At 34.1% G+C, this 26,955-nt stretch overlaps 1 protein-coding gene across 1 annotated transcript in view; it reads right to left on the bottom strand.

Annotated features, from left to right (window-relative positions):
* Window positions 1–3,115: 3,115 nt before the first annotated feature.
* Window positions 3,116–26,955, bottom strand: part of TMEM196 (transmembrane protein 196) — a 54,242-nt gene continuing 30,402 nt past the window's right edge. Inside the window, exons 2-4 of the mRNA XM_069462387.1 lie at window positions 10,484–10,540; window positions 6,562–6,816; window positions 3,116–3,175 (exon numbers count right to left, since the gene is read on the bottom strand). Coding sequence (XP_069318488.1) covers window positions 3,116–3,175; window positions 6,562–6,816; window positions 10,484–10,540 — 372 coding nt within the window. The remainder of the gene's footprint in view (window positions 3,176–6,561; window positions 6,817–10,483; window positions 10,541–26,955) is intronic.

Here is a 26,955-nt window from a genome sequence, read left to right as displayed (position 1 = left end):
ACTTGTAGTTAATTCTGTCTCCTATGATCTGTACCTTATTTCCTCCTGCCTCCACAGAGACTTCACCTTCTTATTATGATTATTTCATTGTGTATCTTCAGCCACTCCCTCTCTGCATTTGAACATGTTCTAGTCTTTCCTGTCTCAAATAATATTCTTTGTTAACTCCATATCCTCTAGCTGTGACTGTTTCTTTCTTCTCCCTCAGAGCATCCTATCCCCTGCCAATTTCAGAAAGCACCATTTATTCATCTAGCCATTCGGGTAAACTATTTTTGTCTTATAATAAAAAGAAAGCCGACTCTATACGTAATTTCAATGCACACCATTTTATTACATAGACATATTGGCAGAGTCATCATACTATGATCCACTTCTAAACCATTGTGTGTGTGTATATATATGTGTGTGTATATATATACAAGCACACATACATATACACATACACATATATGTTTTAAAATTTCCAAGGAGAGTCCACTTTTATTCTTCTATGCTCATAATAACTCCACCTCTTTATAGCCAGTCTCTAAAGCATCATACCACCATACCTGTTTCACATATTTTTTATGGTTTAATATCACATTACTTTTCCCCAAGGATAGGCTCATACTAAAACTATAATGTAGTCACTTAAAAAATTCCAGTTCACTGTTCAATGTATTGTCAAAATTAAATTTTCAAGCACTTGAACAACGTCTTCCTAACATCGCCCACTTGTCTCAAAAAGAATCACAACACATGCTAAGTAAATCACTCTAAACTTAGCCCTGAAAACATCGGGTTGAAATAATTACATTCAAAGATATATCTGTACTTGGATAAACACACACTGTGGACTATTTGAATAATTGTGATGATTGCATTTCTTTTTAACTCTATGTCAAAGCAACGATGTATCTACTTTTGTCTTTTATGTGTGGTTTCATAAATTAGTTCAAAAGGCACAAAACATCTTACTAATTTATTAAAATTCTGTATCGTACAAACATGTCTACAGAGATTAGCCACCAAAAATTAGAGTCGATGGTTATTCTTTCAGTACAAAACTACATTCTTGCATAAATTCAGTAGAACCATATACACACAAAATATCTGCATTGTATAGTTTAGATTTTGATTGGCAAAGATCATGCCTGCTTTCAGTATCAAATAAATAGTTATGATGTCGCTTCACTATTTGAGGTTGCATTTATGGAAAATTTCTATAATGTACTAGATAATGAAGTTATCCAAATGAGTTAGGAGACTTCAAAAACCACACCAAACAACCAATGGCCAGTTATTTTGAATAGATACACCCAGAATTTTTTAATGAGCTGATTTAAATAGGTTAAATGATCATGTTGCTGTAAAATAAAAGACCTTCAAATTTTCATTAACTCAAATTATTGTTATTAATATTTTGTTAGCACAATTGAAACCCATGGTTTTTCCAAATAAATTATAACATGTTCTAATACTGGATATTAAATATTTTAATTTACTTGTGGTTCAATAAGTAACTGAAAAAAATGACTTGAAAATTGATTAGCTTGGGGAAAGATAAAAGTATACAATACAGTGAGAGTTATGTATTTTAAAAAATATTAGATTTCTTTATCTATTGCCAGAAGTTGTATTATCATAAATATTTTCAAAGGCTATGCTATTTTCCTGCTTGTGTGTATTGTCATTGGTTGCTATTTTAACATTGCATTATGGAAGGAAAGGATTGTATCTAGCTATATAAATGTAAGCCTATCTTGTCATTTCCTTCTACAGAGAACTCTCTCAGGTTCTTTGGATATATGCTTTCTTATATATGGACTGTCTTTTATTATTTAATGTGAACTATAAAACAAAACAAAACACCTAAATTATAGCAAATGACATATTAACACATAATGAAACTAATTATAACTTCATTTTTGGAGGATGCATCATCTGCCTTTGCATCATTTAACTGGGCTGCAAGGTGTTTAGAATATCAATATAAGGAATAATTGTAAGTTATAGTGTCTTTATTTATAAATGTGAAAGTATGTAGTTTAAAGTCATGTTTACAAATTAATCTTAATAATTGCTATTACATAAATACTATAATCATAATAAAATTTCCAAATAATTAAGTAATCTATCTTTATGCCATAGTATTCAGATCACTCAGCTCCATAAATATCAGCCACAATGATATTTAAACAAAACAGTCCTAACAAAAAAAAGAAAAAATTGACAAATTTAGTAGAAATGAAACACGTGATTTTGTGGGCATAGGAAAGACTTTAGCAACTGCCTTCCCATCCCTGTTGGAATCACATCTTGATAATACCCCCACAACATCACAATTTCTTTTCTACTATCTATTTACATTCATGGATGCTATAAATATATGCTGTATACATTTTCTATATTTACAGTATTTATACACACACACATACTTTATTCTTAGGATCATTCATGAACATGCAGATCAATCTACACAGTATGATCAAAACATGTTTATTTTCCTTAAATGATATTCACTTACAACTTTTCACTCTTGTGCAAAAATGCAAAAATATCATACTGATTAGTATCCTCTCTCTCTAAAAAAATCTCTTTTTATGTTTAGGTTTACAAATAAGTTATGAAATATAGTTCATTCAGAAATTGAAAATAATTACAATGTTTTTATAACAAGGCATTACTGAGGTTTTGAATTGTGGCATTCTTGAAGCCATCTGTCTTTCAAAACAAAGACATTAATAAGTTATTGTTAATTCTTGATATTTGCACTTTTCAATTACTCATATGAAATATGTCATTACAAATCTAATACTCATGCCAGTCAAATAGTGTTTGTGTAGAATATGAATCTTATTTCTATTTTATTACTTTTTCCTGAAAAGTCTTCTTTAGTACAATCTGGAAAGTCTCTTGAAATTACTGTACTAGAACATTTCCAGAAAGTTTTTTTACCCCATAAAAAAGGTTGGAGAAATAAGTGAGGCAAAACTGAGGAAGAATAATTTTGGTGGATGCTCAGGAAAGATAAAAGCAAATGAAAGAACTGTTTGAATTTTATCTCTTAGTCCTTTGGTATCTCCTTGCTTCATGAAAATTCTAAAAAATGTTCAATTCTTTAAAACATTAATTATACTCTTCCATTAAATATCAGTTGTGGTCCTCCATTGCTCATGTTGTCTGTCATTTCCTGTTAGGAAAATAACATGAATTAATTAAATTTTACTTTCAAAGTAAGACATTGATTTGGTTAATGGGTTTGCAAAACAGAAATTTCAAGCCATTGAAAACCTTGCTGAGTTTTGGGGAGGGACAAGGATTGATTATTGTTGTTGCATTTGAGGAAATGAAATTTCATGGCATCTTGGAGCACATGAAAATGCCAAAGTGACAGTCTATTAGACCAAAGTCTTCTATGCACAAAAACAGTTCATTCTCTGCCCATTTCCCTAAGTTTCCTCTTTCTTTCCTCAACTCTATTTTGGAAGGACCTCACCTAGAAAGAAGAAGATGGCTAAAAGCTCAAGGTTTTCCAATGCATAGGCTCCTCTGCTGAACATGTCAACAAAGTGCTCGTACATTCTAGGGGTTGCCTTTATTTTATAGAGGAATGCGTGGCCTTTTTGCTAAGAAAAGGCCCACAAGAGGATCATCACTCATTTGTAATGTAAATCACTAAAAAATCATATTAGGAAAGATTGTTTTCATGACACTATCACTCACTCATACAGTAAAAAGCAAACGTGAAATCTCTTAACACATTTTTAAGAAATCAATTACTAAAAAGTTAAAAAAGAAAACTATGTGGGAAAGCAATAAAAAATATAGATGTAAAGGATAAACTAACATAAAAAGTTTCATCTGCAATTATAGAAAAATATTAATTTAGGAAAAATTTTGATGCTTTGAATTCATACGTTTTATTAAATATTAAACCTTTCCCAACACAATGAAAGGTGATGAGATGTGAGGCCCATTCACATTTATAATGGTTCGTGCACCATATTATAAATAATGTTGATAAAATTATTTAACAATAGATTGACAGAATCTTCCATGCTTGAATAAGCCCATTTGCAAAAGAGCAGTAAAGAACATTTCAAATGGAAATTATTTTCTCAATTATCTCTTTCCTATTTCTATCTAGTTTCCATTCGGAGAATCTGTTAGAGATGTACACAATGAAAGTCTGCCAGAGATGTACTTGTTTAAAATCTGAAAATATATTAGAATTATTGAGCTGGGATTAAGTTTGTAGTTAAGAAATCTGATTTGAGGCTTCACTCAAGAATTTACCACTGCTGGCAAGATAAATAGAAATAATCCCTCCAAAATGATCTTCAACAAAATGTACTCCTATGTCTTTTCCTATTGCTCCTGCTATAGAAAAAACAATTTCCTAATGGATTCATAGAAATAAGAATCTTAGGTGCCTTTTCTTCTCCTGCAATGACTTTGCATTTAAAACTGCTTAAAAATCATTAAAAATCTAATCTAATGTATTAACCTTTTATTGCAGGATTTACAAAAATGCAGTTTTTAAAATTTTTACAAAACAAAATAATTTTCTTAGCTGTATTTACGCTAGCATGGACACAGTAAAATCACCGATGGGAAATAACAGTGAAAATTAGTTTTAAAGGGGGTACGCTTTTTCAGTTTATTTGCAAACAGGCATGCTTAATTTAACAAGAAAATTGTACTTTTAGTTTGGGCAGGAGCAAATGTGGCTATTTGCAAATGGACATACTTTCCTCAAATGGGCCATTACTATCTATGTGACTTTCTATAGTTCCAATTACTCTGTTTAACCAAAGCAAGAATCATTAGCATTTATATTGAGCAATTTGAAATGTAAGAAATAAATTATAACTATATTACATCAGATTATTTTATAAGAAGAAATTTTCCACACAGAATTTTTACTGTATTAGTGTTAAACTTTGGCTATCTGCTCATACCATGTTGGCATGAGGGAGATACACAGTTTGTCTTTATCCAGACCTCTCTATTATTCAAAGCAAAACTCTGGTCTGTGAATGATGACATTGAGTCAAAATCATGATGTGGCAGAGAATAAAAGGAGTCATGAATCATCCAAGCAGAAATGTGTTTGGATGTTTATAGGCAGGCTGAATATTTGAAATACTCAACCAACTTTCAAGCTGCAAGACTCTGCCATGAAGTTTTATGTCACCTCTTCAAAGTAGCTCTCGTGAAAGTGATACTTTGAGGAACAACATTACAGCATCAGTCCAGACTGATCTGCTGGCATCATGGCTTCCAAGAAGAGATAGTGCTTTCTGCAGCGACATTACAACATGGTAACTCCCTAGAAATCAGCGTACCTTGTAGGTAACTCTGGTGTCGGGGGCACCACCGGGCAGCTGGGCAAGTCGGTTATTTCAATAGCCCTCAATCTCTAATATAAATATAACAATCATACAATAAATATTGCACATATACACAAAAAAACTAATTCACACTGGTATAAAAATAAAGCATGAAAGAGCCACTATTCAAATATATAATGATCATCTATTTTTAACAACTTATCTTTAAATTACAAGTCCTGCCCTTTATACTCTTAATTCTTTGTTGAAGGACATGCACAGATCTGTTCAAAATTGGTCTTTTGGGATAATTTATGAGCATCTACTCTCCTTATTTGAATGTATGTAGACTGTACACAAAATGGAAATATTAACTTGCAAAATAAATAATTATTTCTTTCAAAATAACATAATGAAGAAAAGTTGCAGTAAGTCTTACTATTCTCTGTGGTTATGCAATTTTATTTTCATGATATAAAGCAAAATATGATGTAGTCATAATCTCAGTGAGTTTATTTTACAGGTATATATTTTTTAATAGATCCAGTAGCAGGAATTAAATTAAAAATCTGTTCAAAATGTAGTAGCAACACAGACATTGCACTATACCATTTATTTGTCCTTTTTTACAATTAATGTAACTTCCTGTTTGTATGGGTTTCATGAAACAATTATGCAAGAACCATTGTTTAAAATACAGGCAAAGCTATCCAAATACGCTTACAGTTTAGATGAGAGTTAAATGAAGCTTTACATGGATTGTAATATCTGCACTGATAGACAAGGCTTTTTGTCTCCTTATTAAATAGGCCCTTTATGCTTAAAATCTAATTTACATAATCAAATGCATCTACTTACAATTGTGCACAAGGGATGAGCTAGAAAAGGGAATTCATGCAATTTCTAAAACTGGCATTATTGAGCAGAGAGTGTATTTAGTTTATGTGTTTCTTCTTAGCATAATACATAAAAATCCATATTTATAAGGTATTCACTATTTTATGAACTGTTGTTTTAGGAACTGTATTTTTGAATAGACTGGCTACAAAATTATGTTGAAAATAGGTGTACCCATGAATTATAGGGAAAAATCATAAAAAGTTTCCTATTCTCAATCCAATAGGGCCAAACTTATAAAATCTAATTCTTCAAATTGTCATCTAAAGTTGCAAGTTGATTCACCTAGGGTGGACTGCAGTCTTCACCGCATGGTAGCAGTGAGAGGAAAAGGTAATCAACTCACTTTCTCAGCCATTTCATGAGAGTGATGCAGGGAATGCTCCCTTTCTGAGAACATCCTCCTCTGTTCATAGCTGGCAAGTCGACACGTGAGCCAGGAAGAGAGAGTGCAACCCCCAATCCCAATGCAAGCAAGAGACATGGAGGCGAGGTGCAGAGGATACAAGGAAGAGGTCTTCTTTGTGACTGCCCGAAGGAACTGAAAATTCAGGATGCCACCAATGAGTCCACAGATACAGCAGGCTGAAAAGAGGATCATCTGATAAGAAAGAGAAAGGGAGTGTTAAACTTGGGGAGGTAAAGTGGACCAGAACACGGTGCCCCTTCCTGTCGCACGTCAAGGATAGCTACCCTACAATAAAGAGAAGATGCTTTTGGTGTTTCACAGAGGACAAGAGTTATCCTTTCAGCCAAGTTTCTATTCAATCTGATTCACTGGAGAGGTTATAGACCATGGTGTTTCAGAAATTGAAAGCCAAGGATATATATATCTTGCGAAAACTTAGAAACAAAATTTATCTTCTAGGTAGATTCAGATTTAAATAATATTTATTTAATATCTACTGTGTGCTACTATGCTACGAATTTTAACTGATGTAATCTCAATTAATCCTCTCAGCAATTCTCTGAGAAAGATAGTTATATACATTTTGGAAAAATACATGGTGGTTAGCTTAAACTCAAACTAAGGACTGAATCCTGATTTTCTGACCCTAAATCTAATTTCGTTGTGTCAGTCCTCTCAAAATATCTAAATATTTTTTCATTAAATTGTTATCAGTTCCACCTAACTTCAAATCTGAGCTGAGGGAATTTAGTTAAATTCTTTTTTTTAAACTCACTAAGTATTTTATTTGTGTGTGTATGGATTTCCCCAACATGTGTTTTAGGGACGCCCTGTGAACTGGCCCTGTATCTCGTAAATCTTTTGTTACTCTGTGATACCACAATGAAGAATATACAATAGGTGTTCCAAATCACTCTTTGATTGTTTGTTTTGTGGAGACATGCAGAATGTGGCTTTGCTTTTGATCCTATTATTGGTTTGATCTGGGTCTCTATATTAATAGAGGTGGGGAGTTTTAGTCAACTTAAATATCACAGGATCCTTGGCAGAACCAAGCACAATGCCTTCCATTGTAGTAAATATTCTGTGAGTATTTAATAAACTTCATTGACTATTCCAATAACTTTAATAATTTTATTTTGTTTTCTGCATCATTCTAAATTCTCCTATGGCTTTCATGATACTTTCTAATGTGATATTAATACTAACTTAATTATTCAACCTATTTCCATTCTTCTCTAGACCAGTCTTTAGTCACCTAACTTGTCCACTCATATTGCTCATCCCCACTTTAATGATATTTTTCATTTCCTTTTGCTTCTTCCTTGGACTCCTAGATGGAAAGGCACTAATCAAGTTCAAAATTTCTCAGAAAGCCTTCCTGGATTTTATTGATCTCCTTCTTTGCTATAATTACTCAGGGAAACAGCTTTATTACTAACTCTAGTATTTAATTTGACTTTATCAGATATTGCTTCCTGTTAACAGTTGAGTTTAGCAAGCACTTATTGAGCACCCAGCATCTGTTAGGTCCTGAGCAAGGCAGCTGCTGGCATTACAAAGAAAAGCTCATAATTATTCCTCTTGTGTGTATTGAAATCTTATGAAAGAGAAAATCCAATATCTCAACATGGCACAGTAAATATTAAGAAAGAGGGATGCATGGGTTGCCCTTGGAGCAGAGGAGAGGGGAATTTAGCCCAACCAGGGTTTTTAGATAAGTCTTCCTTGAGAACATGTCATCTTAGCAAAGGGCTTGGCCGTGGGTGTATGAAATGGCACAATGAAAAGCATGGTGGGCAGTAAGAACTACAAATAGTTGGTTTTGTTTCTGCAACTTAACTCAGCATTCCTTATTGGGTCTGTCTCCTAGTACTTATCATCAGTGCTGAAAATCCAATGATAAATAAGTAATATCTTTTCACATTTGATTAAGTATAATACAGAAAATCAATTACCAAATAATGAAATCATTCTATCAAGTGGGAACTTGTGGCTTACAATTTAAAGTAGAATCAACCAGTTATATTCTATTTTGAATTATATTCAGATGGCATGTAGTTTCGTGGGGGTATATTTTGGTGTTTACTCATTCTCAGAAAATATAGAAAGATATTACATTCTAGCCTTCACCTAAGGAATTACTGTTGATTAAGAAAGTAGATGATGCATTTCATTTTCTGTCACAGGAAATCCTGTATCTTTTCTGATGTTATTCTCATTAATTCCTTAAAGGCATGCTACTTCATTAACATGTGTTGACAGAACATTCTCGCCTAGAAATTAAAATATTAAAATCTGTATCCAAGTTTATAATCACATACTATTTTCAAATCTCACCAGGCCATTAGTTCTAGACTGCAGAGATATTTGGAATGGAGGAAGTTTTACAAAATTTTATTGGAGAGTAGAGACTCGAGAGCTAAATGCTGTCTATGGAAAACTCCGAAAGTTCCAAAGGATAATGTACCTCTTTCACCTGGATGGTAATTTCTAAAAAGTTCAGATCTTAGAATTTTTTTTTTTTTTTTGCATTACTTAGAATAAGACAGAAAAGTGACAATATTGTCTTCAAAACAAAAATTTTTTCCTTCCTCCCTCCCTCCCTCCCTCCCTTCCTCTCTTCCTTCCTTCCTTCCTGCCTTTTTTCCTTTTCATTCTTTTCTTTCTTTCTTTTCTTCTTGGGAGAAGGATTTGTTTCTACATAGCCATAAAGAGTCTTGGTAACTTTTGATAATGAAAGGCCAGGTCCTGAATTTAAAATAAAAAAATAATTTGTAATAAAAAGAAAAGAGTCTTGGTAAATGAACAAGGAAGGCCACGTCTAAAGAATAACGGCAGAATCATAGGTACAAATTACAAGCATCTAAGAAAACATTCCCCCCCCCCCAAATTTTCCTTTTTCCCTTTATGTGATTTTTAAAAATCACTTCTCACATAGCTAAAGCAGTGAGAGCTTCATCCTTTCTGTTGCAATAGATATTTTCACAAAGAAAGATGTGATTAGAGAAAGAGGTTAAATGAAAATAATTGCAATACTCCCCATTTCCTGCCCTGCTCAGACAAATGACCTTCCCTGGGAAAACTCTTTTTATGCTCAAAGGCCACTTCGTAGGGTCCTTGTGTAGTATTCATTTTGCTAATTTGTAAAGGTCTATGATCTTTCCTCTAGTAGTCAATAAAATAAACTATGCCTTTTCCTTCTTTCTAAACTCTCATAAAATGTCATGGAAGGCAGTGGGGAATCACACTTCAGCATGTGACAGTTCTCCTCCAGCCAATATCACAGTTAACTGGGAGTATGTTTCCCACCCCAGCAACCCACAACACTACCACAAAACATCTGAAAACACATGTACATCCACAGTAATATAATAAAATAAAATAAATCTTTGAGAATTAACTGTAACCATAGCAACACAGCTGTCTTGCTGCTTTGTAAAATTAGCTGCACAAAGAAAGCCAATAATCCTTAGGCCCTGCTCCATATTTAAACAGTTAAATTCCTCATGAACTCAAACTTTATCTTTTTTAGCTCACTAAAGGATTCAGGTGATTGTCTGGGAGTCTCGAAACTGGAAAACTGGAGACGGTCATGCACAGCAGTTATTAAGGTTTGCATATTCATGCATTTCAAGATTTTAATCAAAGCTTTTTTGTTGGTAGTGTTTTGTCATAGTCTCTAATAATCTTGATGGTTTTATTGAAAACAAGAAAGCTAGGATTTACATGTCAGTCTCCTTTTTATCTTAAATTGGTAACATTCAGTATATGAAAGTTGGCTAGTCATCATTTCCGTTTTTTGAATTTTTACATTTCAAACACGTCAATGCACAATGCAAACGAGGCAAAAACTTACGACAAGTCCTGATTTTTTTTTGGCGCATAATATTCCACAAATGCCACAAAGAAGAAACTGCAAAGGAAAACAAGAACAATTATTCCATATTCAAAGACAGGAGAACCCCTAGATTTTAGCTTATATTAGTTTGCTCATAACACTGTTTCAGGGAAGCTAGAAAATGCAAAATTCTTATCAAAAGCTGGAAAGAAAAATATCTCATTCTAGAATAGTAAAGGGTAAAAATTTAAACCCTAATGAAAATTTATTTTTTGCAAAGTTGATAGAGGTAACTATGGGATTTAAGCAAAACCCAAATCAGTTTTAAATTCAGGCAAAACTATGAAGTAAACAAATTTAGAGTTTTGTTCCTCCTATTTCCTTTCAATGTTTTCTTATTCCTTCCTGTATTTTTTATCTCTTCTCAGGGAGAAAAGTGGTGTGATACATTCATTCATACTAAGCAACAGAACTCAATAGGTTATACTACAGGAAGAATCTAGCAAAAATAAAAAGATAGAGCAACAGACAAGGAGGTGTTTCTCTTTAGAGACATTCTTTCTACCTCTCAGACGGGTGCAATAGCTACTTCCTCATTCTCCCAGAAAGACTGTCCTTGTGGCTATGTCAGAAGAACTCAAGGGGATGAAGCGATTGATGGCATGTATTTTCTTGTAAATGGAAACATTGGTGCCATCATTCCTTTGCAAAAGCAGCCACATCAAATTATCTACCAATGCCAAACTATTAGACAGTTTGGTTATCATTAAATGGTAAATAGTTTAATTTGGATAGAAACATTTAGGGCCATTTGGCAAATCTGCACATATTTCTAACTTGAGCTAAACCATATACATAAAATAATAAGTTCTTTAATAAGTAATAAGTTCACTAAAAGCCTTCACGTATGCAAAGAAAAGCTTTGATTTCCAAAGAAAACTTGTTTTCAACTGATTTTTAACAAACATTTCGCTATCTTAACTCAGAACTAGTAATATAACTGGTTTCAACTTAATATTGCATGCCTGGATAGATGTTTAAAAAATGCATATCAAAATATTTTAAGGATTATCTTAAATAATATGAATGTAAAAAGCACCAAGAACACTTGCTAAAATATAATGAGTAAGGGCAGTTGTTGCAAGGAAAGTTTCCCTATAAGGGAACAAAGTGATTATCAAGCAGGCAGTGGTGCAGCAAGACAGATTAGAGAACACAGGATATATAAGAATTTGGTATACAATTTGGATGACTTTTCAAATTAGTGGGGTAAGTATCAGGATTATTTATTTTATAAATGGAATTAGAATAACTTGTTAACCTGCTCTAACATCATACACCAAAATTAATATGAAACAGTTTGAGTATTTAAATATATAAATCTTACAAGTGCATTAGGAGATAACAAAGTTAAATACTTATATAATTTTAGAGGAGTGGGAAGGATTTTCTAAAAATAGCCCCAAAGTCATAGACCAAAATAGAAAGTGCTTATAAATATTAATAGAGAAAATTTTAATTTTGATAGTCAAAAATATTACAACACTCAAGGCAAAAAATAGATTGGGATTATATTCAGGAAGTATGTGACAGACAAAGGGTTAACACACTATAAATAGATCTAACAAAATATTTTTAGGGCTTTAACAACATGAGAAAATAGAAACTCAGAACTTTATAAAACCTGAATACTTGCATAATTTTCAGAAGGCTTAAAGAGCTATTTAGGAGAGACCATCCAATAGGTCTGAGCCACCTACACCTAGACCACCCAATGTGTGCCAGGTGTAGGTGGCCATCCTCTTATGGACTCTTTGTTACTGACCCCATCTCACATCTTTCAAGGCTGTGTTCAAGAAATTCCAGTTTGGACAATTCTGTACCTCTCAGTGCTTCAAGCTTCAGGTCAAAGTCCAAGCATCTCCTTCTCCTTAAATTTCCATGACTAGCCCATTATTCAACCTGAAAGTCCATTCACTCAGAGCTCATTCTTGAAATAATTTGAAAGCTGTGTAGTTCTGTGTTCCTTGGATCTGTTTTGAAATCTATAAACATTGCCATTATTTATTTATAGTGAAGCCAATGGGACTTCAGGAGCATAAGCAGAGTTTTCTGTCCCAGCCAATTGGTTGGAACATCAAGGTGGCAATGAAATTGCTGCTCACTTCACTTGGATGGAGCTCAGAAATGGGAGTTCAGGGCTGGGGAGAGGGAAGGAAGAGTAGGAGAGGAATCAAGTAATATTTTCCCACACTCCCTCAGGCCTGGAGTATAAATGCTCTCCAATAATTACTTCTGTTAGAGTAAAATCACATTCCTAAGAGGAAATCTGTAATCTGAGAAAAAAATAGACACATGTAACAGGCAGTATATAAAATCATGGACTTTCTGAAGAGGCTCAAAGATCGTGGCTGAAATTTAGCCATCACAGCTTATAGAAGAGAAAAAGATGCCCCCAAAATTAGTACACTGATCATTAATTTCATTGACTCTCTTAATTACCCCAAGTCGTAGCACTGAAAGAAATCTTAAAAGATGACTTAATTTAGCCCTCATGTTTTACATGTGGGGACATGGGGAACTACAGGTCCAGATGGGTTTAGCGACTTGCTCAAGGTCACACATCAAGGTCAGAAATCACACATATAATTTAAGGCTTTATTAGGTGTCTAAATTAATTTGGTTCTAATAATGTAACAGAAATGCTTTTCAAAAGTATTTTTCAGTGCCAGCACAGTGCATATTATATTAGCAAACCCAACCAAAGTGTTCAATGAATACCTGTTCACCTATAACTGCCCTCTTTGAACTTAACATTGTTAATTTTTGATATAATAAAAACAATTAGAAAATTAGTCACTTGTGTTATATTCTAAAATTAAATGCACCTTATTTTATACAGAAATTTGCCATGGTATTTCAAAGTATTTTTTTTTTTTTTTTTTTTTGCTCAACATAACTTATCCAGGGTGCATTTATCCATATAATGGAAATTATGAAGCAAGTGAAAAACAAATTAGCTTGAAAAAGCAAAGCTAATAACTGTGTGTGTGTGTGTGTGTGTGTGTGCATAGTCCAAACAATTTTATGTGAGAATATATAATTTATGGGCTGTTTAAATCTAGGGAGGGGTTATTTGCTTTGCTCACACTACGAAACAATATAAATGTAGCAATCCAATGATAGGGCGTCAAGTGCTACACTATGAAATAAAGATAGCCCTCCAAGTGAAATTCATTTGATTCCAATTTAGATTGTGTTCAATAGATAACTAAGGTTGTGACTCATTGGATGAAATGAAGGTATTATGAAAATAGCATTCTATATTTTGAGTAGATTTTCTCTATGAAAAGTCCTTAGAGATTTCTGCTGTTAAATCTGTCAGAAACTGTCATCTGTTGCAGATCGTGGGAGGAAGACACACTGATTGTCATACAAGTGAGGCTTTATAGGGGTTGAGGGTGGGTGCATGTTGGGGTGGGGGCCTGCAAAGCCCTGTTCCTTCCTTCAACCTTTTCTTTTATGAAGCAAAGGCCTTAAACTCCTGACAGAAGGGTAGCAAAGCCTGTCATTTCCCAGGCCTGTGTAGATATATATCACTACTGTAACTGAAGGAAAAGTGGAAGAAAATTTCTTTACACAAGGAAAGAGGCAGGAATTCATCTTGGGCCTGACATCCTATGCCTATACTAAATAGAGGTCCTGCTCAAGACCAGCTGCAGATACAAGGCTGAGTTTGGCTGTCACAAGGAGGAAGGTGCAAAATACTAAGAAAGTCCCACTCCTGAGGCCAGGTGCACAGGCTTTTCCTCAGCTGAGACTGGTCTAGAGCAGTAAAGAATTTTCTCCTTCATGTTCTCTCACCCTTAACCATGAGCATAGTAGGTGGGAGTAACAAGTGAGGGCAATCTAGCAATGAGGAAGAGGCGAGAGGTGGGAGGAGACCCCCTCTGTGATGGAAGTGAGTGGGGACTCAAGCTGAGGGGTGGGGTACTAACACTGAGCAAAATCTACCAGCACCTCAGCTCCTACCTGGAGCACAAGGCAGCTGCAACCCACCACTAGAGGACTGTGAAGCTATGGTAAACCAAGGATAATCACGACAACAAAATTTAATTACTCACTAAAATGACTCCACCTATCATACTGGCAACCTCAAAGAAGATATTAACAGAAAATATTTACAAAATTCTGAAAGAAAAAAAGACTTGTGAACTTTGAGCTATACATCCAGCTGAATTCTCATTCAAATAAAAGATTACGAGAAAGATATGTTCTTTTGGCCAAGGGCATGGTGGTAGACTGAATTATGGCCTTCCAAAGACATCCATGTTCTAATCATCAGAACCTGTAAATGTTACTTTATATGGAAAAAAGAAAGGATTTGCATATGTGATTAAATTAAAAGTGTTGAGATGGGGAGATTATTGTGATTTATCAAGGGATATCTTAAATATGATCATGAGTGTCCTCTAAGAGAGAGGCAAGATCGAAAGAGGCAGAAGGCTATGTGTTGACAGAAACAAAGGGGCCAGGAGAACAGAGTTGAAGATGCTACCCTGCTGGCTTTAAAGAGAAGCAAGGGAGCCCTGAGGCCAGGGATGTAGGTGGCCTCTGCAAGCTGGAGAGGTCAAGGAAATTGATTCTCCCTGGTGCCTGCAAGAGGAAGGCATCTCTGAAGACCCATTTACACTTATGGACTCTCTACAACTGTGAGGGAATAAATTTCTGTTGTTTTAAGCAATTAAATTTGTGGTAATGTTTTACAGAAAGAATAAGAAACTAATACAGGCTCTAAAACATTAATCCACATGAAACTCTAAATTAATTACTAGAAGCTGTTCTGCAGGACAACAAATAGAGGAAGATATGAGATAAGAAAGGAATGTAGTAGCAAAAGCACAAAATAAAACAAAACAGTAAAATATGGGAAAAATATGAACAAATGCATATCTGCTTACAGTGACTATCTCAGGCGATTTTGGCAGGAGATATGGTGTACTGGGAATAAAGAACATGTAAGTAACCTGTTCTAAAATTCTTGTATACTTTAGGAGAATAATCCAGGTCCTAACTAGTTCTAGATATTGAAAGAAAAGTAGAGCTTTAAATCTGTGCACTAAATTATATAAGTAAGACCAGAAAAAGAAAGAGAAAAATACAAAAACAACAAAGATTAAACAGATATCAGGAAATTTAACAAAATAAAAGAAAATAAAGTGAAACTATGCAATAAGTACTGTAAATAATTCTAATAATGTAAACAATCAGAATAAATGTGACTGTATTCAATTTTCTTAACAAGAGGGAAAATGCAGACCAAAAAAGAACTTTGTTAAAAGTTCTCCAAAATGAATCAAAACCTGTTCTTTCCTTACTGGTGTGTTCTCTCTCTCTCTCTCTCTCTCTCTCCCTCTCGGCACCAACTTAGGTGCTAGTTAATGAGTTCCTTGTTACTATTCCTTTCTGTACAAGAAGTTTTATTTTGGCCGGGCACGGTGGCTCACGCCTGTAATCCTAGCACTCTGGGAGGCCGAGGCGGGTGGATCACTCAAGGTCAGGAGTTCGAGACCAGCCTGAGCAAGAGCAAGACCCCGTCTCTACTAAAAATAGAAAGAAATTATATGGACAACTAAAAATATGTATATAGAAAAATTAGCCGGGCATAGTGGCGCATGCCTGTAGTCCCAGCTACTCGGGAGGCTGAGGCAGGAGGATTGCTTGAGCCCAGGAGTTTGAGGTTGCTGTGAGCTAGGCTGACGCCACGGCACTCACTCTAGCCTGGGCAACAAAGTGAGACTCTGTCTCAAAAAAAAAAAAAAAAAAAAAAGAAGTTTTATTTTGGGAAAGAGAGGTTGAGAGTACAAAAGGCTATTGTAGAATTTCCCAGTTTGAGTGTAATGGAAAATTTTGGAACCATGATTATTGTGGAAACAGATGTGAGCAGTGGTTTTATCAGTTGGCCAGAAGAGCAAGCAAGGTTGACCTGACAGGATTATAAAAGATGATGTGCCAATCTTGCTTTAAGACAACTTATTAACCTTTTTCCCCCATAAAATTTAACTACTTCAGATGAAATAATTTTTACCAAAATTCTCTAGTCATTATAGAAGATATACTCATGAGAAAATAGAAAGAGTACTACCTATTCTTCTTTTCCCTCAAGATAATAGGCTGGACCATAAATTAAATTTAATACTTTGATAATCTTTAATGATTTATACAACTTCATCAAAATTAGTTTCTTTAAAATGTATAGAAAAATTATCAGGAAAACACACAGACAAATGTTAAATGTTAAAAAATTGATTGGAAAGAATCTAGCTCTGGCTAAATAATATATTCTGTAGTTGGATTAAAGGTCATATGACTTGTGCCACTACTAGTTCTTAAATATTTTTACTATACTTCAATCCCTTTTTAGTTAAGGAATAATAGAGCTCTTTAAAGGATTATTTTATAGTTTAACACACAAAATGCACTCAAAAAACAGTTCATCTTTTTTCCTGATATTGTGCTGATAGCTTTATGTCTTTCTTCCATGATACCCTGGCTAGACTTGTCAGGACACCTCCTCTGTCACAAGCTTCCTTTCATTTGGGACCCCATTTTCCCAGTGATTCTTATAGAAATTATCTCTGTAAAATGGGGAAAGTTTATCAAGTTGGAAAGCTTTGTGGTTGGATGGCAGTAGTTCTCAAATTTGGCTACATATCAACTTTAAAATTTCCTGATACTTTAACCAATTAAAAATTAGAATCTTCAGGGTAGGACTCAGGCATCAGTATTTTTAAATCTTCCCAGTGTATAGTCAAGCTACAGACCACTGCCCTAAGAATCACATACAGAATGTTCACCAGTACTTTGTCAGCAGACTTACTCACTTTGGGCTCTCCACTGAAGCACTGAAGTTCCACTAATCACTGTCAGTGAGATAAGGACAAACATAAGGCCAAAGAAAGTACTCCTCAAGGGAGAAACACGAAGTCCATGTTTATAACACAAGGTCAAAGAGAGAGAGTTGTTTGGTCTCTAATGGCTCATAGAAACAGAGATCATTATTTATCCTTCTTTAATTTATTCCACTGAGTGCCTTTTGTCATTGCTAATAGATTTTTTCCCTAAGCCCCTAATTTTTCTAAGCTTTCTTCAAATTTTCTGTTTTGCTTTAGTTAACTAGAACTAGAGTTGGGAATGATACACTATTATCTGGTTAGAATCTGACTAAATTTGTAATGAGAATTTAGAAAATAGGCATAAGAAAGACACCCATAAAAATAATTACCATTGTAGAAAAATACTAAAAGGAAATAAATTGAAATTAGACAAAATCAATAAGAAAACAAAAAATTGAATTAAAATATGGGCAAAGTTCTGAACAATTAAACAAAGAAGATATACAGATAGCAAATAAGCCATGAAAAGATGTCAACATTTGTCATTAACACATTACAAACTTAATTTAAACAACAATGAAGTTCAATACATACCTATTAGAATGACTAAAATGAAAAAGAAAAAAAAACTGGTGATACCAATTGCTGATGATGTGGAGCAACAGTAATTTTTATTTGTTGCATGTAGGAAGGGAAAATAGCGTAGCCACTTTGGAAAACAGCGTGGCAGTTCCCCCAAAGTTAAATAGAGTCTTTTCATGTGACCCAACAATTGTACTTTTTGGTATTTACCCAACTAATTTAAAATGTTATACAGCTTTATTCATCATTGACAAAAACTGAAGCAATGAAAATGTCCTTTAATAATGAATGGATATATCGATAAAATGCAATACTACTTAGTGATAGAAAAAAATGAAATATCAAGATACTCAAAGACATAAAATTCAAATACATATTGCTAAATGAGAAAAGCAAGTCTGAGAAAGCTGTATGTGGCATAATTACAATTACAGAACATTCTAAAAAGAGTAAAGAGTAGAGGCAATAAAAGAATGAGTAGTTGCCAGGGTGGGAGAGGAGGTAGAGGGGGTTGAATAGGTGAAAAATGGGGGATATTTTTAAGGTAGTGAAACTATTTGCTATGATATTGTCATTGTGGATACAAGATACTATGCCTTTATCAAAACAAATAGAACTTTGTAACACAAAAGTCCTTAGTGCATGAAAATTTTTTAAAAATTTAGAAAATCATTTAGGGAGTGAGGGCAATCCCAGAATTGAATGCAGGATGTGACCAAGTGATATATCCTCAGTAAAATACAAGACAATTTCACTGAAGGGGATCAGGGAAAAAGATTCTAACCTAAGTAACCTTGGAAATAAGTGGAATCTGTAAAACTAAAAACAAAAAAACAAAAAAAAGACAACTGTACATAAACACTGTACTCTATTTGACAAGGTTGTTTCCTATAGGGTTACTGGTTAACAATTCTGATACTACTATACACGTATACTGAAATTGAATAATTAAGTGAATGCATGGCGGAAGCCAGATTTCTTATTGTTGGAGTGGGAGTTTACAGATAAACAAGGGGAAGAGGCCAGAATGACCTACATGGTAAGGGATTAGAATTATAGATATCAATATTAAACAAGTTTTAGCCTAATATAGATACAGATGGTTATACACAGAAATATTTGTACAAATGTTCATATACATATTAGTATGCACTCATATATTTCCTTGCTCTATTAGCTGACAGAACCTAGGAGGAACAACACCTCAGTATCAATGAGCATACCTATCACCCAGGTCTTGGTTTCCAATACCATTCTCCAATTAAAGAAACCATGCATCTTTGGAGAAATGACTGATTCTTGAAAACGAAACATAGGAGATGAGCTTGGAACATACAAACAAAAACCCCTACACTGATTGAGGTTTGTCAGAGGAACAAGGGAGCCAACTGAAATAGCTTCTAATGACCAAAGCTACAACAATTTGAGCAAAAAAATAAATGAAGTAGTATTGGATTATGACCCAATGCATGCAATAAATATTCATGAGGCCATACTGATAAAAATAAATGATTGAATAAATCAATAAATGTGGAAAAGAGAAAAATCTCTTATGCAGAAAAATTCTAAGTAATTTACGTAGATACTTTGCTCTCAAGGAGGTGGAACATAACTTTCCATTCTTTAAATGTGGGCCACATATAAATGATTTCTTTACAAAGAATACCATTCAGAAAAGGGAAAAAAGAGTCACTTCAGGGTGGAGATACCAAAGAAAACTACCTCAGTCTGATGACCAAGGTCAATACCAACAGTGATAAGTCATGTTGATAGTACATATCCTACATACAATGTGATGAAAATGGCCGGGATGCATACTATCACCACTGTCTTAAACATCGGAATGGAGCTACTGGACAACAAAATTAGGCAATAGAAAGAAATTAAAGGTATTACAATTGGAAAGATGGAGGTGAAACTATCATTGTTTGCAGATAATATGATTGATATATGAAATTCCCAAGAAAATCAACTCTAACATTTACTACAAAAAACGGATAATTTAGGAAGGTAGCAAGTCACAAATTAACATATGAAAATTAATATTATTCATATATACAAATAACATCCCATTAGAAGCTATGAGAAAAAAAACTTTTAAGAAAAGGACACAATTCCAAAAAATAAATTTTATAAAAGTGTAAATCAATAAGGAGAAAACTTAAAAACATTAATGAAGAATACTATAGTAGACTTGCACAAATAAAAAAATGTAACTTGATTACTATGATCTGAATGTACATGGGATGAGTGCCCTAATAAACGAGGCCTGAGAGAGCTTATACATCCCTTCACCCTTCTGAGCACACAGCTAGACGACCCAATTTTTAAAGCAAAGAGTGAGCTGTCACCGGACACTGAATCTGCTGGTAACTTGATCTGGAATTTCCAGATTCCAGCACTGTGTAAATCACTCAGTCTAAGGTATTTTGTTACATCAGTCCGAATGGACTAAGACAATGATCTTAGACAGTAGGGTTGAGCATCAAAAGTATGCTCACAGTTTTAATATAATTTGTTAACGTAACATAATTTAATATAAACACCAAAAGTATCCATTTCTTAAATTAGAAAGGTGGTCCTAAAATTATGAAAGAAGAAATATCTTTCAAAAGAAAACTCTGGAAAACATGACAATATGGTTGAATGTTAACACCAGATAGCAAACATATTATAAAACCTCAGTAATTAAAACAAGAATGGTATGAATGTGAAACATATGAATAGAAAAACTGAACAAAAGAATAGAATTATAAAGTCTAGAAGTAGACCAAATGCACATGAAATTAGGTATATAATAAAATGGCATCTCTAAGCAGTTATGAAAAGATAGATTATTTCACAAATGGTTTTTGGACATCCACGTATCCATCTTGGAAAAATCATGAATTTTGAGTTACATTTTCTATAGTATTAGGATACTATCCTAATGGAGTACAATTTTAATTTAAAAAATCAAATCATAAAAACAGTACAAGAAAATATAATTTTTATTACTTTGAAATGGCAAAAACTATGACCAATAATCTATAAAATGAAAAACTTGTTAATTCAAAAACTAAAAGCAACAAAATAAGAAAAATCTTGCTTGGCAAAATGTTATCATGAGAAATTTCAAAATATCAAACTGGGGGAAATATTTGCATCTGTAAATGAAAGAATATTTCTCTAATGTAAAATAAACTCATAACAATTAATAAGGAAAAGATAAATGACCCAATAAAAATAAAGGTGAAGGATATGAACAGATACTTCCCTGAAATACAAATGACTTCTAAACATGAATGTGTTCAACCTCATTCATAATGAGAATAATTCAATTTCAAACTAGCTCAGATATGTTTTTCACCTACCTGATTGACAAAAATCCATTGATTCTGTTTGATAATGCCAGATAATCTTGGCAAGGATATGGAGAAGCAGTCACACATTGCTTGTAGAAAGATAAATTGATACAACCTCTACCAAAAGGAATTTGGTGACAATTATCAGAACAATACATATATGTGTGTACACATATACATATATCTTCTTTGCCTCAGCAGTCCCACATATGAGAATTTATCTAACAGATGTAGCTGCAAGTGTGCAAACTGATCTATGTGCCAAATTATTTATGTCAGTACTGTTAGTAACCACACAATAGGAGCAATCCCAAATGTCAGTCTGCAGAGAATTGGTTAATTCGATGGAATTCTCTGCACCTATTAAAAATATATGAGAAAGATAACTATACATTCATATGGAAAGTTATCCAACATATACAGTTAAGTGAAAAACACATGATTTAAAATTGTGTGTGTAATATACTAGCTTTTATGTAGAAAGGCAAGGAATACATAATAATCTCTATATAATTTTGCTCATATGTATAAAAAGTAACTCTGCAAAACACATAAAAAACAAACCGCTGTGATTACCTGGGTTGGAGGAGTGATGGCCACCTGATGAAGGGGGCTGGACTTTTCATGTAATATCTTTGGATTTATTTATTTATCTTTGAAGCATGTGCAGGTGTTGCCTATTCAAAAAGTTAAATAAGTAGACAACTGTGCATAAGGCAAAATTATTTTGTCGGCATCAGGGTAAAAAAATTGCACATCAAGATTCATCCTTACTAGTGAATGACTCAATTCCATGTGCCCTGTGGATATTTTTAAAATACTAATAAAAAATCCCCAATCTTCACATTTTCAGAATGTGTATTTAGAAAGGGGGAGTTGCAGCCCATATTTTGAGGGGTAAGAAGCCCTGCTAGTGTTTCTTCAATCACAACACTAAGGTCATTGCTTTGCCTGCCTGTACACAAGACTGGTTTTGCATGTTGAATTGAATTGAATTCAGAACCTGCTAGGGTCAGACCTTCCATGATAGGCTTCATTTATTTCAAGAATTGAGTATAGTCCTTCTTGAAATAAATGAAACCTATCATGGAAAATTGAGGTTGAAAGGTAAGTGTGGTTTTTCTTCTCAGTTAAATAGAACAGAATATAAATCACTACATTTTAAAGTAGATGCAGCCTCACCTTCAATGACCACCATATTTCATCTTTATTTAGAGAGGATTTTATAGCTCCACACATTCGTAGTAATAACATTCTGATAGTCTCTCAACCCTCTATAGAAAAAAAATCAGTTGAAAAGGGAATTTTGCTCCATGATGGGCAAGTTCATGAAGAAAAAAATTTATGGAGCAAAGAAACTGTTTAGAACCACATGTAAACCTCCATATACAAAAATGGAATTCAATGTATTATTTCATTTGCCATAATTGGCATTGATAGGGTGACAGATCATCTATTTGTTATATCCAACCTTGCTGTGGCTCCTATGACAAAGCTGTGCTGTTGAAATAAAATTTATAGATGGCATAATGGAACTTCAAACTGAATGAATGAATTAGTAGATAGATGAATGAGTATTTATAGTATGTGTGGGAAGGAGCAAAAATTACTCAATTTCAGCCAATTCTAAGACACAAAACTGGGTGCAGTTAATCTTTTCATTGAATAAAATCCAGTTAACTTCAACAGTTGGAGACACTCATGATAGATTAATTCTCTTCTAAATGGTACCTTTTGAAAATAATTTGGATGGTGTTGACTTTTTAAGTGTCATAGTCACAACTTTTTGAGTTTCAAAAGGTTCCTTCTCAGTCCTCAGATGCTCTTGAGATATAAAGGCAAGTAGACTTTTCTACACAAAAGTCATTGAAAAAGATAGTACTTTGGACCTGAGTGATGATTGCCAGAAGATTTTTATTTAGAGGTGAAATGTAATTTCCCAAACCAAAAAACATTGTGTTCTTAATTATTGAGACAGAAAATGATTTGGGAAAGTTATCTATGAGTATATATTCCAGTAGTTGATTCACTTTCTCTCAGAGCACCATGTTTGGCTTCAGAATAGACACAGAATAGCTTTCCCCTTTGGTGAAACTAGAAGTTGTATAGTGTCTCAGCACTCTCATCTGAATGCTATTAGCTCCTGTCAACTGGTTCACTGTTCTGAGTGATTATACTTCAATCCTTTCTTTATTCTTCTCTTTAGCCTGGATGCACACACTATCCTAATCCCATTTAGAAATTTGCTTCTGGAAGAAATCCAGATAGTTTTCATTCAGTCAAGATCAAATAATTTCAGAACAATCAAAAGTTATTAGAAGAAACATCAGAACATTAAAATATCAGAATACATTTAAAAATTAGAATCAATTGCTTTGTTACTTTATGGTTCTTTTAACCCATCAGGTACTATACCTCACAAGCCATGCCTGTCTAAAAACACAACTTCTAAAGGAAGGAGAGGAGCACCTCACTTTCTGATTATTTGTGATGGCTCTATTTAGAAGGACTATGACTAAAGCAAGGCTGTTGCTATCTTTGTTGTGCATCCTTTCTGGGGAGAAAGACAATGCTCTCACAGGGAGAACAGGGTCCCCAAAGAGGAACTTCATCAAACCTTAGGGCTTATGTCACACATTCATGATAATCTTGACTTTATGTGCCCTGCTTGAAATCTTTTATAAGATCTCACTCAAAATGATGAGACCTCTCTCCATTTGAGGACATGTCTCATGCAATAATTCCATCTGAATATGTGTCTATCAGGTTTCAAGCACAAGATTTCCCCCAACAATCTTAGGATTTAGCCAGCATATAAAAGCTGCCCATGCTACCTGCCTTTATCTTCGCCAGATAGTCTTTGAGAATCCACATTTGGTTTTCTTAACAGTTGGACCCACTTTAGCCCAAATGACCTGAGTTAAAAGCATTGACAAGAATTTGTCAGCAAATGACTTCCACAGACCATTTTTATCAGAATGACATGGGGACACATGTTAGAAATGCAGATTCCTATATAAATCCTGAAGGGAGCAGAAATGGATGTCTGATATTAGACATCCAAAACTCCCTAGGCTTATATGATTGATCAAAGTTATTCTGTATCCTGAAAGGTTTAAACTCTCATAGAGAACATTTATCTCTTCATTCTCATTCCCAGGTGTTAAACCAGCTGTCAGAAGCACTTGAGCAGGAGTAAGTGCCTTGTCTATACTTATATCCATCAACCATGGAGAGAGGAAGTTGACGATGCTTTCTCTAGATCCTCCTGTAGACATTTGGTGCCTTTGCATGGCAAATTTTATATGGTTTACCTTTGATAGGCTCATTTCCCCCATCGAAGAATTGGTGGTATATTTGGGCTTTTAAGTTCTTTTAGGCCTGATTTTTTCTGTTTCCCATGATGGTGAATCATGTCTGGGGATCAGAACACCTGGATTGAAGAAGGGAAAGGTGAGGCTATCATTATTCGACATACAGCCTCTAGGGAATGAGAGGATGGCTTCTTAAAGGGGCATTAACAAAAGTGGAAATTTTCTTGCCCCACTTGTTCTGTCTCTATTTTTCTCTATCTGTCTCTCTTTCTCTTTTAACACATCGACTGCCACGTGAGTTGTGTTTAACTCAGGCTAGTTTTGAGCCTGAGGCTTCATGAAGAAAAACCCTGCAGTTGGTTCGTGAAACTCTTACTTGTTGCTGTTCTTATTCTTACAATTAATATTGACAATTTAATTCTAAAAATCATGGATTGCATTGCATATAACTCATGCATAGAAAACAATAAAAAATAAGAAATTAGAAAGGAACATTTTGTGTTAATAAAACACCGTGGCCTCAGGAAAATTGTTTTTTTCTAGCATGGCAGTCAATGTGTTAAGAGAGTCCGGAGCAGGTGATTAGAAGTGTGTAAGATAAACACAAGGAAAAATTTTACTTTCACTCTGTGGGTCAGCATTATAGCTTATATTACTTAACCATGCTCTCTGTGTCTGTTTGCTAAAATTTTATAATGTATACTTTGGATCAGGTATAAAATTATAATTTTCTTCTTGAAGATATTTATGCCAGAGCCCACCAGTATTCAGAATTGGACTGTGAAAACTGAGGGGTTGGAAAAAGTAGACTAGAATGAGGTATTGCCAAGCTCCATGGGAAACCAATGAGTTGCAGAGTACTATTTATAACTCACCTGAAACTTCCTGAGGGGAGTGCTTTCTTTCCACATACCTATTTTGTTTGCCTCACACTGATCTTAAAGAACAGCAAACATTCATTACATTGTTCCAGTACCTGGTTCAGTTTAATTGCCAGAGATCCCTAAAACCTCAACAAGGTAAACAAGAAGATTTGTAAATCAAATCTCAAAAGGAGATAAGGGAGAATTATAAAATTGAAAAGTGATTATAAATTTCTCATTGCCTCAAAAAATCTAAAGGAAAGATCTTACTAGAATGTGAATCAGGCTGTTAAGACTAGCAGATTCTAGGAAATGAATCTGGAGAGTGAGGTTTTTAATGGCTAGATTCTGGAAGAAATTGTAATTGAAATACAATAATGGTCCAGATGATTTATGAACTTAAGCTAATAAAAGACTCAGGAAAGATGTTGGGTTTCTGAATTGTTTAAGAATAGCTGTGAATGGTGGTTTCTGAGCCTCATTGATCTGTGTTCTTAATGTGATAGCTTTCAGCTTTCTCTGGACAAAGAGGACCATCATAAAATAATTTTAAACTCTTTTTCTAGCCTTACATTGGTTCATTTATTCATTACTCAGCAATTTTATTAGGAGTGCAGTTGCATAGAGGAATTAACACTCATATGTCTTTGTAGTATTACAAGAGGATACCACAGTGAATAAAAATAACTTACACTCTCAACATGGCTAGACAATAGGTGCTGGCTCTTAAAGAAGCAAAAAGATTAAGCCTGACAGATTTTCTATTTCCTGGAATTAAGGTGTGCTTTTACTGAAAATCCCACAAAGGTTGCAGGAAGAAATAATAATGTGGCAGAAAGAAATAATTTGAAAGTATAAAATACAGTTGGGTTATGGACTTTGGAGAAAATATTAAACACTTAACTCTCCATCAATATCCTTCAGCACAGCCATTATTAGTCTTACTGGAAGAAAATTTACAAGATGTCTTAGCAGATGAACCTTTGCCTTTACCATCCGGTTCCCTTATTTCGATTCCTGTTAAAGGACCCCACATGAAAATATTTCTGAAGTATTCTGCGGAAATAAATTCTCAAATTTCAATAGTTCACTTTTTAAAAGATTAGCAGAAAGAAAATAATCAAACAATCCCATCAATAAATGGGCAAAAGACATGAACAGAAACTTTTCAAAAGAAGACAGAATAATGGCCAGCAAACATATAAAAAAGTGCTCAACATCTCTAATCATTAGGGAAATGCAAATCAAAACCACAATGAGATATCACCTAACTCCAGTGAGAATGGCTTTCATCAAAAAGTCCCAAAACAACAAATGCTGGCGTGGATGTGGAGAGACAGGAACACTGCTGGTGGGACTGCAAATTAGTACAACCCCTGTAGAAAGTAATTTGGAGATAGTTCAAAGAGCTAAAAATAGAAATACCATTTGATCCAGCAATCCCAGTACTAGGCATCTACCCAAAGGACATTCTATAATAAAGACATCTGT

The sequence above is a fragment of the Eulemur rufifrons genome, chromosome 29 (assembly GCF_041146395.1).
Source record: "Eulemur rufifrons isolate Redbay chromosome 29, OSU_ERuf_1, whole genome shotgun sequence".
Lineage (NCBI taxonomy): Eukaryota > Metazoa > Chordata > Mammalia > Primates > Lemuridae > Eulemur > Eulemur rufifrons.
Note: the sequence above shows the minus strand (reverse complement) of the source record. Positions and strands in the feature narration are given on the sequence as shown.